General features: G+C 49.7%; 2 protein-coding genes across 4 annotated transcripts; both read right to left on the reverse strand.

Annotated features, from left to right (window-relative positions):
* Positions 1–560: 560 nt before the first annotated feature.
* On the reverse strand, positions 561–10686 carry Senp3 (SUMO specific peptidase 3). 2 transcript variants are annotated; one of them, XM_070001498.1, is made up of 11 exons: positions 10355–10686; positions 8967–9686; positions 7977–8216; positions 7775–7886; positions 6894–7041; positions 6717–6764; positions 5434–5511; positions 2154–2291; positions 1894–1977; positions 1725–1775; positions 561–1082 (listed from the first exon to the last, which is right to left on the reverse strand). In XM_070001498.1, the coding sequence occupies exons 2-11, from the start codon at positions 9673–9675 to the stop codon at positions 972–974; spliced, it is 1719 nt and encodes a 572-aa protein (XP_069857599.1). In that variant the 5' UTR covers positions 9676–9686; positions 10355–10686; the 3' UTR covers positions 561–971. The 2 variants fall into 2 exon arrangements, with proteins under 2 accessions (XP_069857599.1, XP_069857600.1); XM_070001499.1 differs by lacking the exon at positions 6717–6764 and having other exon boundaries at positions 10355–10583.
* Positions 10687–11602: 916 nt separating this feature from the next.
* Tnfsf13 (TNF superfamily member 13) lies at positions 11603–14866 on the reverse strand. Of its 2 annotated transcripts, XM_070001501.1 has the most exons (6): positions 13697–14865; positions 13258–13342; positions 13090–13137; positions 12811–12929; positions 12456–12594; positions 11603–11742 (listed from the first exon to the last, which is right to left on the reverse strand). In XM_070001501.1, the coding sequence occupies exons 1-6, from the start codon at positions 13952–13954 to the stop codon at positions 11633–11635; spliced, it is 759 nt and encodes a 252-aa protein (XP_069857602.1). In that variant the 5' UTR covers positions 13955–14865; the 3' UTR covers positions 11603–11632. The 2 variants fall into 2 exon arrangements, with proteins under 2 accessions (XP_069857602.1, XP_069857603.1); XM_070001502.1 differs by lacking the exon at positions 13090–13137 and having other exon boundaries at positions 13697–14866.
* Between the last annotated feature and the right edge of the window lie 191 nt (positions 14867–15057).

The following is a 15057-nucleotide window of genomic DNA, read 5'->3' on the forward strand; positions in this document are numbered from 1 at the left end:
TTCCGCGCTCCTGGGAATGTCACTTCCCTTTACCTCAGCGAAAGGTTTCCTAAGTTTTGTTCCCCGTAGCAGCAGACAGACCCAACACAGCCCAGGCTTCTTAAGTGGAGTGGGAATGCGCTAGCCCAAGAACTGGGAAAGTTCCCTTGGATGGTGGGAACTTTTTGGCTTAGGGTATGTTATGTGGGCAGCTGTTATTCAGCTTGGCCATCCCCTCGGTCCCTGGTCCCTCAGTCGCGTCTTGTTCTCCAGCTTTCTTCTTAGGCTCCCTTATTTTATTTCTTGTCCGTCGTGGGGCTTTAACTCAGGGCCTGAGTGCTATCCCTTAAGCTCCCTTATTTTTGAGGTACCAACTTTACTTTTCTCCTTACTCTCTTCACCCCTGGCAGGGGGAGTTGCTTGGGTGATGAGAATAATAGGGTGTTGGTACTGTCTGAGCCAAGTATGGAAAACTAGTTTCGAAGGTCTCAAGATCCCAGAATGGGTAGTTAGCCATAGCTTGAAGACCTGAGCGAGAGCACATCTACAAGTTTGAAACCTTAAGGAAGACCACCGTTATGTATCTCCAAAGGATCCTTTATTGACCAGAGCAGGACCATGGCATTTATATATATATTTATATAAAAAAAAGGTTTGAAGATCTGGCAGGCAGTAATCCCTTTGCTTGCCCACCACCCCCACACGTTTTTCCTGTCTCTTGAACATGGAAGGGGGAATGACTGCTCCACGCAGGCCACAAGGTAAAGTTCCCCTTATAGAGAGGTGAGAAAAGGGCTTTTCCATGGCCACGCCCTGCTCATCAGAAATCAGTATTCTCTCAAAAAGGAAAAAAAATACAGAAGTCAATTTAAACATTTAAATATGAAAAACAAAACAAACCAAAGGGGAACTGGATTGGAACTGGAGTTTCTTGGGAAGGATCTCCCACGTCCCCCTGCCCATTAATGGGCTCAGGGCATGGGGCACGACGCTCACACAGTGAGTTTGCAGTGACACAGCTCCTTGTAGATCTGCCGACGAAGTTTGGGCATGTCCTGCTGGGTGAAGCTGAATGGCTGAGACAGAGCCAGGTGCTTGCAGTACTAGATGTTAACAAAGTACGTCATGAGAATCAGGTAGAGTAGTCCTCCAAAGTGAAGATCTATGGCTATACCTTTAACATTTTAATCTTTCAGAAAACATTCTCATTTTATATAGAGAGAGAGCACCAGGCTTAGTTAAAATAAGTTTGGTTCTTTTTAAAGCTTTTCTTGGTGCAAGTGAGAAAAAATATATTAAGTCAGATTTAGGCACCTGTGTCAAATCCAGAGTCAAAGGCCAGAGACCCAAAGCCGCTGTGGGAAGTAGATATCCTGTATTCTAACACATCTGGCAACTCCTGACTCCACAACTGGTTCTGAGCTAAATGAATCAACAGTCCCATAAATCCCCACCCCCTCTTTTTTGTTGTTGTTGGTTGTGGAGCTTGAACTCTGGGACTGGGCACTGTCCCTTCAGCTCAAGAAAGCACTCTACCACTTAAGCCACAGCGCCACTTCCAGGTTTTCTGGTGGTTTACTGGAGAGAAGAGTCTCCTGGACTTTCCTGCCAGGCTGGCTTTGAACCATGATCCTCAGATCTCAGCCTCCTGAGTAGCTAGGATTACAGGTGTGAGCCACCAGTGCCCAGCTTGTAACCCCCCTTTAACTCAGTAAACCCAAAGCTCAGGAACCCCATGTCCTTACCTGCAACACAAAGGCGCCACAGTCGCTGTCATTATTCTGCCTGGCCACGTTCTAAAAAAATAAAAAGTAAGCTCATTCACCTGCAGCCTCCCAAGAATATGCCCCCAGTATCTGCCTTTTACGCACTACCCCCTACCATCACCCCATGCTAGTCTTCCTGGTAACTCACCATTTTGAAGTAACCTTTCCAGCCCTGGTGGAAATCCAGTCGATCTTTCTTCACTGCCTCTGCCTGCAGATACTTGGCAATATGCTATTTAGACAGGGAAAAAGAGAAAGTGATGTGTTTCCTTGCTCAAATGAATCCAGGGTATGGTATTGGCAAATAACATTCAAGTCAGAGACTGAAAGCCATTTTTGGGGTGAAATGCCTTGCCACTTCACTGTATCTCCCCAAACTCTATCCATCTTCCCTTAATCCCCTCAGACCTTAGGGCAGCGGCGGTTTAGGGTGCGCTGTGAGTCAAAATAGGTGATGGTGCGTTGCCTCACGTCAACAGAAATAAGGGACCAATGCACCTCCAGGTGGATAGGAATTAACAGTAGCTCCTTATTGAAGATGTCCACCTTGAAAATAAAGTGCTAGACGTCAAGTACAATACAAGGATCCTGACAATTGTCCTGAAGTTCTAAAGAGAAAACCAGCAACAGGCAAGAGAACCCAGTGGAAGAATACAGGCCCTGCATCTGGGCTAGATTCTTGATGGTAAGGGAAGAAGGCAGGCAGGAATAAGGACTCAGTATCAGAGCATACCAATTAAAGGTCCCCATCACACACTGAAAGAACTGCTTGTAGGATTTTGGAGACAGACTACTAAGGCTGAAAATCAACTCCCCTGGGGCTGGGAAGGTGGCTCAGTGGTAGAGTGCTTGCCTTGCATGCCTGAGGCCCTGAGTTCCATTCCTCAGCACCACATAAGCAAAAAGAAAAAAAGCCGAAAGTGGCACTGTGGCTCAAGTGGTAGAGTGCTAGCCTTGAGCTGAAGAGCTGAGGGACAGCGCCCAGGCCCAGAGTTCAGGCCCCACAACTAGACCCAAAAAATTAAAAAAAGAAAAAAAAAAATCAACTCCCCCACTTAGTGGCCCATGATCATAACCAAACTACTTGTTACCAGTTTTCTAATCTGTAGAGGGAGCACTGGCTCTCACCTATTTGTTATGAAGACTAGTTAATATTCATACAATACTTAATGCATGGCATGAAGTAAATTCTCAGTTAATGCTCACAACAATTCTACTACAAGTTCTCATGTTCGACTTAATAGATGAAGAAATTGTAACATGGAAAAACTGAACAATTTATTTAAAGTCACAAAAGAAATAGCAAAGGAAAAAATTTAACTCAGGTATACAAGAGGCTAGGTTTTTTTCATTGTATGTTACCCCTATCTCTACTGGAACAGGCCCTTGAGTAAACTTGACAGAAATTAATGTTAGGACTGAGGTTGTAGTTCTGTGTAGTCCCAGTCTACTTATCTCAGGCGTTCCAGCCCAGTAGGGGTGGGGGATGTTGAGCAAGGGTGAGAAGGGGAGGGAAGGAAGGTAGATGCTAGAACAGATGTTTCTATAGCACTATTAAAATGTAGTGAGCTTTCAGTAACAGAGTAGAGAAACCTGTAGTGAAAATAACGCTTTGATTTTTTTTTCTCTCTAACTCTCTTCCTTCCCTCAATTTCTCTAAGTTACTTTAGCCAAACACCCGAATTATCATCCGCCATTCCCATCTCTCTCTTTGTCGGGTATGGGGCTTGAACTCTGGCCCTAGGCCAGCTCTTCAGAGCAAGATGAGTGCTCTACCACTTGAGCCACAGTACCACTTTCAGTGTTCTGGTAGTTTATTGTAGGTAAGAGTCTCACAGACTTTCCTGCCCAGCTGGCTTTGAACCATGAGCCTCAGATCTCAGCCTCCTGAGTAGCCAGGATTACAGGTGTGAGTCACCAGTGCCCAGCTCTATCTTTTTTTCCCCCAGAGCTGAGGACCAAACTCATGGCCTTAGCACTTGCCAGGCAAGTGAAGTGCTCTTCCACTGAGCTAAATCCCGAACTCCTCCTATCTTTTATTTCCCATATCAGCCTATCAGAAGGACTCACTGGTTCTACATGTAAAACTTACCCTGAATAAACCTACTCTCCCCTCAGCACTTCCCAGTCCAGCTACCTCACCCAGACCACTTTGCTTTTCTCCTAGTTGGTATACCAGCTACCTCTATTATCCTCTTTCATTTTATAGGTGGTAATGAAGTTTAAATCACGAGTAGTCTCCAAGCCTTAGGACTTCAATGGCTTCTCAGTACATATAATGCTTTATATGATCCTTTCTTGGACACAATTTATTTTTCTTCCTTTGGTTATTCTACTCCAACCTCATATGCCACCTGGGCTTCAATTCCTCAGTCATGTTCCTTTTGTGTGTCTCATGTACTTGCTGTTTCCCAGAGCACTCTTCCCTCAAATCTGCACACAGCTAGTTTCTGATGGTTCAAGTCTCAGCTATGAGAAGCTTACCTAGACCACTCAATCTAAAATACACACCTCAACCAGCCCCCAGTGGCTCCTGACTTGATTCTAGCTGAGATCAGGGAGCTGAGAACTGAGGATCATGGATTGAAGGCAATCCTGGTAGGGAAGTCTGTGAGATTCAAATCTCCAATAAACTACTCAGAAAAGGCCATAAGTGGCACTGTGGCTCAAGTGGCAGAGCACCAGCCTTGAGCAAAAGAAGCTCAGGGACATCACCCACACCCAGAGTTCAAGCCCCAGAACCAACAACAAAATAAATAAAATAAAAATAAAGTACACACCTCCATGCTATCACATTTTGTTTATGGGACTTTTCCTAAAACTTTTTTTTTTTTTTGGTAGGTGGTGGGGTTTGAACTCTGGGCCTAGGGCACTGTCCCTCAGCTCTTCAGCTCAGATGAATGCTCTACCACTTAAGCCACAGCGCCACTTCCAGTTTTCTGGTGGTTTATTGAAGATAAGAGTTGGGCTGGGAAGGTGGCTCAGTGGTAGAGCACTTGCCTTGCATGCTCGAGGCACTGGGTTCGATTCCTCAGCACCACATAAGCAAAAAAAGAAAAAAGCTGGAAGTGGCACTCTGGCTTAAGTGGTAGAGCACTAGCCTTGAGCTGAAGAGCTGAGGGACAGCGCCCAGGCCCAGAGTTCAGGCCCCACAACCGGACCCCAAAAAAACAGAAGAGTCTCCCGGACTTTCCTGCCTGGGCTGGCTTTGATCCACAATCCTCAGCTCTCAGCTTCCTGAGTAACTAGGATTTGTAATCTGGTGGCATGAGCCACTGGCACCTGGCTCAATTTAGCTTATTTACTAAAGGTAAGAAGTTTTGCTAATAGTGCCTGGCATACATGTGATGTTTAATAGAGAACTGAATAGGGTTGGTTAGTTCAGAGAAAGCAAAACTCTTAACCGGGCACTGGTGGCTTATACCTGTAATCTTAGCTACTCAGGAGGAACACAGTTCAAAGCTGGCCCGGGCAGGAAAGTCCTTGAGACTCTTATCTCCAATTAACTATCAGAAACCTAGAAGTGGCACTGTGGCTCAAAGTGGTAGAGTGCTAGCCTTGAGCAAAAGAACTCAAAGCAGCACCCACAACCTGAGTTCAAGCTCCACAACTGGCTTAAAATAAAGAAAAAGCCAAATTCTTTAATTCTTAAGAGATAAGATATTACACAAGTGAATTCATAACTCACATTTTTGGTCCACCTCTTCACCCCATCATAACCCTTGGTACGCAGTTTATCATAGAAGAAACTGTTGAAGAAATGTACCTGTACCAATAACACAAAAGAGCTGGATAGAATTAAAACATCTTGAAGCTTCCCAGTACGTTCCCCACCACACACATTCTTATTTCATATGCCTAAGTCTAATTAACTGATATTAAAAATTGTTTTTAACTTCTTACAGGTATTTGTTTTTAACTTCTTCCTATCCCCATTCTTGGGCTAACTATAGGGAAAAATACAAAAAACTTCTGGAAGGCCGGGCGCTGGTGGCTCACGCCTGTAATCCTAGCTACTCAGGAGGCTGAGATCTGAGGATCGCAGTTCAAAGCCAGCCCGGGCAAGAAAGACCGTGAGACTCCTATCTCCAATAAACCACCAGAAAACCGGAAGTGGCGCTGTAGCTCAAGTGGTAGAGCGCTCGCCTTGAGCTGAAGAGCTGAGGGACAGCGCCCAGGCCCAGAGTTCAAGCCCCACGACCGACCAAAAAAAAAAAAAAAAAAAAACTTCTGGAAGGAAGATACTAAGTTCAGAGCCAACTTTACAGATTTGAAATTAATAGATTACTATTCACTACCTCCCCAGAGATCCTACTTATTATATGAAATGGAAGAGATGAAAAAGACCTAAAAGAATTGCAACTGCAAAAACGTTTTTAGGAACTAAATAATCTGGTAGAGGCTAGCCACCAGTGCTTCAGCCCTATAAACCTAACTAATTGGGAGGTAGTTTGAATAATTGAGATGGGGTACAGGGATAGTGAAGAGCAGTTGAGACCCCCATATCAATAGAAAAGGCTGGTTGTGGTGATATATATTTGTCGTCCTAGCTATGACAGGAAGCATAACTAGGATGGTGGTCCAGGCCAGCCCATACCAAAAAAACAGCAAACTCTTATCTTTTAAAAACAAATAAGCCAGGCGCCGGAGGTTCGTGCCTGCAATCCTAGCTACTCAGGAGGCTGAGATCTGAGGATCACGGTTCAAAGCCAGCCCGGGCAGGAAAGTGAGACTCTTAGCTCCAATAAACCACTAGAAAACCAGAAGTGGTGCTGTGACTCAAGCTATAGAGCACTGGCCTTGAGCACAGGGACAGTGCCCAGAGTTCAAGCCCCACGACCAACAAAAAACAAACGAACAAACCAGGGCTAGATACATGGCTCAAGCAGTAGAGTACTTGGCTAGCAAGCGTGAAGCTCTGAGTTCAAGTCCCAGTATCACCAAAGAAAAAAGGAATCTGGTTGAACGTACCTTTTCAGGGACCGTGTCCATGACCAGGTCTCCATACATGTTCATCACCTGGGGTGAAGATGGGAGGCAACTTGCCATGGAGGGTGTGGCACAAGAATAGGGCTCCCCCATGCAGAGGACCCCAGAAACCCTACTCCCTGAATCCCCTCTTAGGTTTATTTATCTGCTTCCTCTCACCTGGTCATTGAGCCAGTTCTGTCCATACAAGGTCCCCAAGTCATCCATAGTAAGCACATGCCGCTTATAGGACACTCGAAAGCCCCTCACCATGGCATTGCCTGGCATCCGCTGGTATGACTGGATCAGCTGCAGTACCAGGCCCTTCCTGAATAAGCCAAAAGTGGAATCAAACAAGAGATAACAGAACTGGCACATACAGAAATAACTATGATTTAATCCCACCACTCAGAAGGCTCAGTGAGGCAGGAGGTCTCCAGTCCAAGACCACCTTGAATTACATAGCAAGCTCCAGACCAGCTTCAGCTACATAACAAAGGCGGTCTCAAAAAGCAAAACACCAAGGACTGGGAATGTGGCTTAGTGGTAGAGTGCTTACCTAGCATGCATGAAACCATGGGTTCAATTCCTTAGTATTCACATATACAGAAAAAACCTTGAGCACTAGCCTTGAGCAAAAGCAGCTCAGGAACAGTGCCCCAGGCCCTGAGTAAGCCCCAGGACTGGAAAAAAAAAAACAAAAAACAAAAAACAAAAAAAACAAAAACAAAAACAAAAACACCACCACCAAAGCCAGAAATATCTACTAACTCTGAGAATCTAAAATGAATTTTCCTTCCTTTATTATAGAAGTCCTTTTGAGGATTAGCTAAAAGCTCACACAAAGAGGTACAGGAACACTCAGGTATATGTATTTCAGGGTTCCATCTAAATAAAGACGCAGTGATTTATAGGGATTTGGTACTTTGCATTCAGCTTCCTCCCCTCAAGCTCTGTCTTCCAATCCTCAAGTATCTCCCTGTGTGAGAAAATGCAATGGCACTCTCCATTTTTTTGGTTCCAACCCTCTTTTGAGGGATTATCTGGCTTTCAAGCCTCACCTGGAAGGTGAAGAAAACTCCTGCTGGAAAATGTCCTCCAACTTCTCTACTACCTCGTCAGTGCTGAGGGGGATGAGGCTACCGTAAGTTTGAAGGAATTCATCCAAGATGCCTAAGTGAAGGAGAGAAGAACAGGTTGAAGCCTCCAGACTCTGATCTAAATGCTGGCTGCAGAAAGCAGCCTAGGTCCTCTAGGGCTTACTCTGCACACAGGTCACATGTTCCTCCCGCAGGGGGCTGTGCTGGCCAGCTTTCTCCCCAGGTCGCTCTGTCTCTTCCACAGTGCCCAAATCAGAGCCCTGAAAAAGCTCCTGAGCTCCATGGTCCCCAATGCTGCACACATTGCTGATGAGTATGCTGGCGTCAGGGGGTGCCATGCTGCGCTCTCCTTCTGACCCTGGTGGTCCCCCAAAGCCATTGGGCAGGGTACATGAGAGGAGGCCTGTAAAGCAAGGGAAACAGGATGAGGATGAGAAATGGGCCCCCTGTTACAAGAACAGGGGAAAATTAATTGATGCATACAAACAGTAAGACCACAAGAAAAACAAATCGAAGCACATCTACTAATATAAATCTCTACAGCATGGAGACCCTACAAGATAAGGATAACTATGAGGTTCTAAAGGGAATGAGAGTGGGAGTTCCAATTCATAGAAGGAAAGCAAGAAAAAGACTAGGATTCAGAAGATGTAAGTCTCAGGAATATCTGTCACTACTATATGCTTAACACGATACCCAGAGTATATAATAAGAGACTCAATAAACCCTTGGTCATTTTAATAAGGATGTTAAAGTGGTTGGGGTTTGTCTAAAGGGAAAATATTTCACAGATAAGTACCAATAATGTACTCCATTCCCGAGAGAGGTCCCATGCCACCACAGTAAGAATGGTGCCCTGTGGAGATGTACATGTGGGGACTCATGCTGAGAGGAGAAAGAAGGATTTGGAACACACAAGTCTGATTTCTAAACCACAGCTCCTTTTCTTACTTAGAGGTTCTGTTTCCTAGCCCTGTCAGTCTCCCAGGCAAAGGCTTATTTCCTACTAATAATGAGGCTTAATGAAGGTAACTCACAGCTAGTCTGGACCCCATTGTGCTTCCATTGGGCTCACTTTTCACTACAGCAGATTTCGGCTGCTCCAGGCTTTTAGTCCTCCCCCACCCCTAACTCCACCCCTTTCCCATCTTACCCGAGTCAGGGTCCAGAGGAGACTTTGGAGTCCACCTTAGTCCATCTTCCTCCATGGGGGGCCCAGAGGGCATTGGTAGAGACCCTCTCACCCCATCCTCAGCCATGAGAGCACCTAGCAGACCCAGCCGGGGTGGGGGTGGTCCCCGGGGGGAGTCAAAACGACAGCAGGGGGATGGCACCTGTGGCGTTGCACCCCCTTCCTGGGGTGAGAGATGGTTCTTGGGGTGTGCAAAACTTCGCCGCCGGCCCCGATGGCGCCCCCAAAGCTTCCAGTGGAATGTCAGCGAGGTGCTTTTTGAGTAGAGCAGCATCTGGAAGGCTCTCAAGGCTCTACGACGGCGCTGTGAGCAGGTTTTTCGATGAGTAGGACGGGAAGGGCGAGGCCTCTGGGAGGCTCCCAGCTGACCCCATCTAGGGGGAAGCCTCCAAGCTGCCACTTCCTCCTCCTCATCTTCATCTTCTTCCTCCTCCTCCTCTTCCTCCTCTTCACTGACTGATGCATCGAAAGAGGGCCGAGGGACAGGGAGGCGTCTGGCTGGCACTGTGGTCCCCGACCCAGGATCAGGCCCAAACCCTCCACCTGACTTGAGCCGGGGTTTAGGGGGAAGAGGCCAACGAAGACGTTCCCGCCTGGGGCTTGAGTAAGCTGTACCAGGTCCAGGAGGCTCAAGCCCCCATGACCCGGTGTCTTGTATAGTCTCTTTCATCTTCCAGCACCCTGTAAAACAAAGATTAGAATATCAGAATCCAATCATCTCTCCCCTGCTCCCAGGCCTAACAATAATCTGTCCCTTGTCCACGGAGGGAAAATGGTTAAACGGTACTGCTCATGGAACTTATTTCTCATCTCCCGGTGTGAAAGCACGTGTTTTGGGGTTCTGCCTCTTTAATACCACCAAGGGTATCTTTTGAGAGCCTGAGAAGGGCAATTTTGCTCAGAGTTGGCCTGGCACAGGAATGCCAACACGAGAAAACACTACTTTCAAAAGGAAACTGTTTCAGAGTGTTAAGACGTCTCTCACACGGGAACGAATGCGGGGGAGGGGGGCTGTGGGCACGCTGCGGTCATCTGAGTTGGGAATAGGATGCCAGGCTATGGGCTCGGGAAGAAGGGCGATGAAAGGGAGGAGGTTTTGGAGGAAACTGAATCAAAGCGCTGGGTCAGAAGCGAGGAGCCCAAGCCACGCCGACCCAGCCCCCAGCCTGGCTCATCCCCGGGGACGTGGAGGCGTCCTAGCACCGGTATGGTTGTACAAGCTGGGTCGGTTCGCTGCACATGGCTCTTAGGAAGCCCTTTCGAGGACCTCTCAGCCAGGGTTGGTGGGAGCGAGTCGTAGGAGTGGAAGAGGCCACGCAGAGCTGGGGGAGGGGAAGGGGCGTCCTCACCGGGAGCGGGGAAGCCGGGCGGACGGGCCCAAGGCGGGCGTCTCCGCCTCAGGCTTCCCGGCTCATCTCTCCGGCGACGGCGGCGGCCCCGCCACTCCTGCTGTCTTCAAGCGGAGCCGTCTCAATTCAGGATTCTAACGCTCCTGGGCCGCGCGCCGCGCCGCCCCGCCGCCGCCACCGCCTCTTGCTAGGCTTCAGCCGCCACCTCCTCCTCCAGCGCCACCACTACCACCACCACCTCCCCCTCCTCCTCCTTCCCCTCCCGCGAGCCCCAGGCCCACCGGCGGCGAGGGCGCACGATTAAGACGTCACACCCGGCGAACGGCGCCGGCGCGGCTACCACGCGCGTAGTCCCGCCTACCCGACAACGTAGAAGGCGCTGGGACCGTCCCGCCCCCTCCCCCTTCGGCGCTGCGCTTGCGCACACCCGCCGACCGAGCCGCGCGTGGCCACCGCACCGCGCTCCTCTTTGCGCCTGCGCGCTCCGTGTCGCCTCACGCGCTGCGGGAGCAGCTCTGTCGTCTTCCGCTCTCGTGAGGCAGAGCTGGAAGCCCCAATACCCGGGTTCGGTGGGGCGGCGCTGTGCGCCGAGAAGGGCCTGGGGCGGGGCGCTGGGGGGGGGGGTGGAATCAGCTTTCAGTTAATCTGGAGAGGACGTCTCAGAGGCCAGGCCGGATCCCAGCCTGGAGGGACTGGAACCGAAGTTCCGCCTTGGTCTGGCACCCCTTGCACACGAATGCTTAACAACAGATAGGTCTCCGGAGATAGGGACCGGAACTGGACCCCCCCATAGCTGAAGAGGCTCAGTGAGGCTGAGGCTTCTTGTGGGGCGAAGAAGCCGACACGACTTGGAGAGAGGTGTGGTTTAGGGAGTTGGGGGGAGACTTTGGGGACTTGAGTGGCGAGGTGGAGGCATTTCCTCCATCTGCCGCTAGATGGCGGTGCGGCCCTGGATGCATTCCAGCGGAGCCACCCGGCCCGGACAATGCCTGGCACGGGTCGGGCGCCAGCCCCTCCCCCTGGACACACAAGAATTGAGGGCTGGATAGGAAATTAAAAAAGGAAAAAAGATCTTCTATCTCTTTCATACCTATCCAGTCAAACGGTGAGAGTGGGAAAGAAAAAGGGAGCACAGTGATGAAGTCAAACCTAAATAGAGGCTTTGTTTCTACACGTTCCTTGTCCTTTGTCTAGGCAGCTCTTGGCTGTCTTCAAGTGTCTACCCACAAATAGGTGCCCACACTGGTCTCAGTTCAGAACCACCTTTTATTAACACAGTCACAGTCTCACAAACCCTAGAAAGGTTCCATGTGGAGAGAGGCTAAGTTTGGCCTTTGCCCGAGGAATTCTGACATTGACAATATCCCCTTGGTGTAAATGGAAGACACCTGAGAAAAGAATACGGATGTTGTTAGCAAAATGAGTCCCTTCCCATAGTTCAGTCCACTCCTTCCCTTCTCCACAGCTTAGCATGCTCCCTTCCTAGGTAACACTAGGCCCATGTGGTAAAAGCAGTAAATAATCAACTTCCAGCCCCCTTTACCTTGGGATGGCAACAAGAGCCCCTTAGAGTAACCTTCAGGTCTGGGCAGTTGCAGGACCCCTTATTGACTATTTGAACAGCAGCCATAAATCCTAGTCCATCATGATGAAGCCCCCGGCCCACACATCCACACCAGGGTCTTCCTCTTTTCCAGCCCCCCCCCCAAGCCTCCTAGGTTATATAGGTCACCCCAGACAATAGCCGGTGCTTCTCATTCCTCCCTTGTGAGAAGGAGTCTGGCCAGCCCCTCTTTCCCGACAATAAACCTTTCTTTGTTCTCTGTACCTGGATGTCTGCATGGTTCTCTGGCAAAGTCTAATTAATCTTTTCTAAGCTAGGAGATGTTAAGTGAATCATAGCTATCCACATACTCTAGTTTTCCCCTGCCTGTTAGAGCTTGACTATTCTATTTCCCATAAAGACCTAGGTGTTTTGCCTCTTCTTGCCATTTGCCTCTGAACCAGACTCCAGCCCCTACTATACCTCCCCATGCCAGTACCCCAAGTAAGCCATGTCCTTGGCTCATATCCACTCTTCCACTGCCCAAACGGCCCTCACCAGAGCTGAAGCAGCTATTATAGGCCCGGTCAGGGTCAGAGGGCATACTGTGTATGCATCGGAAAAGAATCTCTTGCCTTCCCTGGCCTTCCAGGGATACCACCTGACCCATGGTGAAGGTCACATCATGAAACAGGACCTGGCAAGAAAGGGAGATGTTAAAGCAAACCAAGTTGGTATGGCTCAATTCTGGGAGGCCTTTGGGAGTCCTGACATAGGAGCCAGAGAATGAAGAAGGGTCTTGTATGGACGGAGAGATTGGTATTCCTAAGTATGGGCATACCGGCTTTGGGAAAAGAGCACAAAGTCAGCCTCCAAGTTCCCGTGGTGAGGTTCAGGGTATGTCTGGAGTTACCTGGCTATACAGCAGATAAATTCCAGCTTCCCACACTCGGACAACATGTCCTTGGGCCTCCAGGCCTCTCCCACGCCAAAGAGCTGGTTGCCACATCACCTCGGTCACATCAGAGTCCTCTGGAGGGGAGGAGGGCGGCTGGTCAGGATTTCTTTGCACTCGCCGACACTGAGCCAGCTCTCCCCTTTCCACTTGTGATATTCTCCTGGGCCCACCTGCCAGCCCCAGAATTCCTACTTTGTGCCCCTCCCCAATGCCATTATTTAAAATATTGCTCACCCTTGGAGGTGATGTTAATGGGAACAAGGTGCAGAACTGAGTGCTTCTCTGAGGAGAGAAGGGGGAAGTCTCAGCAGTGTCCACCTGCTCCGGGTGCCCTGGTGTCCCCTCTCCACCCTCACCATGGCTCAAGCTAGCAATCCCCCCTACTGCCCTTCCAAGGCTCACTTTTCCGATTATGGGTGAATACTGCTCTCCTTCTCCGAGATCGCCACCCATCCTCCCAGGCTTCCAGGGCATCAGGGCTCTGCTTCTAACAAGAGGGTCAGAGTGAACACAAAGGTTCAAGGGTCCCAGAAAGCCCTCCCTACCACTAGGAGCACCTCAGGTGTCTTATATGCTTTTCCCAGTCCCCAGTATCTTGGTGCTGGCTGCCCTCCAGGGCCTGTTAGGTACAAGAAGCATTAATCTTTAACAATTTCTCTTCCCGGAATGGCCACTCCCTTGACTTCCCAACCCAGACCTCTGCTTGCACACACTTGAAATTTTGCAGACTGGAAGGTCAGACCTAAAGAGGCCAGAGACTCCCCTCCCCCCCCCCCACTCCCCACCTCCCTGGCCCACCTTTCATTCTCTTCCACCCCTATCCCTGTCTCCCTTCACTTACCTGTTCCTGGAGGCTATGCCAGAAATACTCTTCCCCCTTCTGGGAGGGCCCTCTGCTTCTCTGTAGCCGGCTCACCTCCCTCCTTAGGTGTTGCAGCTCTGTTTGTTGGGTCAGCAAAGCAATGGCACAGGCTACCACCCCCAGAGTTGCCCCCCAACTCAACCAGAGAGCAACGGAGAGTGCCGGCTCTCGGGCTGGACCACCCATGTGGCTCGGGGGTGCTTTGGGGGCTAGCAAGAAAGGAGATGTGGCTATCATAAGCCAGAGACCCTAACAACAGCTGGGGCCTCCGAAATGGGGTGGAAAGGAGGTGATAAGGAGCGGGGGTACAGGGGGGTACAGGCAGTAGTGCGGAAGGGAAGGTAGTATGACGCAAGGGAGAAATAAAAAAAATTTGAGAATTAAAAAAAAAAAAGAAAAAGATGGAGGAAAGAAAAAAGCAAGCTGGGGGAACTATCGGTGCTCCTGGCACTCCGTTGTGAGACTAGTGTCATCGGGAGTCCCCAGTCTCAGGAGAATTTGGTGCCATTCTTTCTAAGAAGGACTGGGCAGCCAGTGACACCCAGGAAGAGCGGCCAGAGCTCAGGGACCCAGGGGCGGCCCCAGAGTTGAGGGAGGGAAGGTTGACTGGCTATGGGGCATGGTGCCAGGAGCAGGGATGGAGGCAAAGCTGAGCAGCGTTGAGGGTTGGTTGGGTGTGGGGGGAGGTGAGGGTAGAGATCTTGGGGTTTGGACATGGGCAAGGGCTCTGAGGAAGTTTTCTTGTTGTGACTTGAATGTGGGGTTAAAGAAAAAAAAAAAAAAAAGGATCATAAGGGTCAGTAGGGAGAAGACCCAAAGACAAGAAACTGGACGGGTGCTGGGGTTAAGGCCCGACTGGGCGTGTTGGAATGAGGCCTGCACTACTCCCTGTGCTGAACTTGGCAAGCAGGACTTCCTGTTTCTCAAGAAAAGCTCTTACATAAGGCTTTGGACAAAGAGACAGAAAAGCAGTCCCAAACCCCTCCAACTATTACAGGACACCTCCCCAGGACCCAGAGGCCCAAGGGCACATGTGCCTAGGCCCCAATATCCAATATACTGACACTGAACCCCCTTCCAAGCCAGCTCCCACCCCATCTCACAGCCAGGTCCTGTGCCAGCACCTGCTGAAAGTCCCCAGGTGCCAAGAGGAAGGGCCAGCTGGCTCCTCCCAGCTAGGGATTCCCCCGGCAGGAGGAAGTCCGCCTCCTAGGGAAATGAGGCTACTGCTTCTGCAGTACCTTGAGCCAATGGAGACTGGCTTTGCTCCTAAGCAGGATGCCTTTCTGCTCTGCTTGGAGGCAAGCAGCTCTGTGTTTCTCAATGCCCAGACCCCATTC

This window comes from Dipodomys merriami, unplaced genomic scaffold (genome assembly GCF_024711535.1).
Source record: "Dipodomys merriami isolate MVZ:Mamm:240054 unplaced genomic scaffold, mDipMer1.0.p SCAF_59, whole genome shotgun sequence".
Classification (NCBI taxonomy): domain Eukaryota; kingdom Metazoa; phylum Chordata; class Mammalia; order Rodentia; family Heteromyidae; genus Dipodomys; species Dipodomys merriami.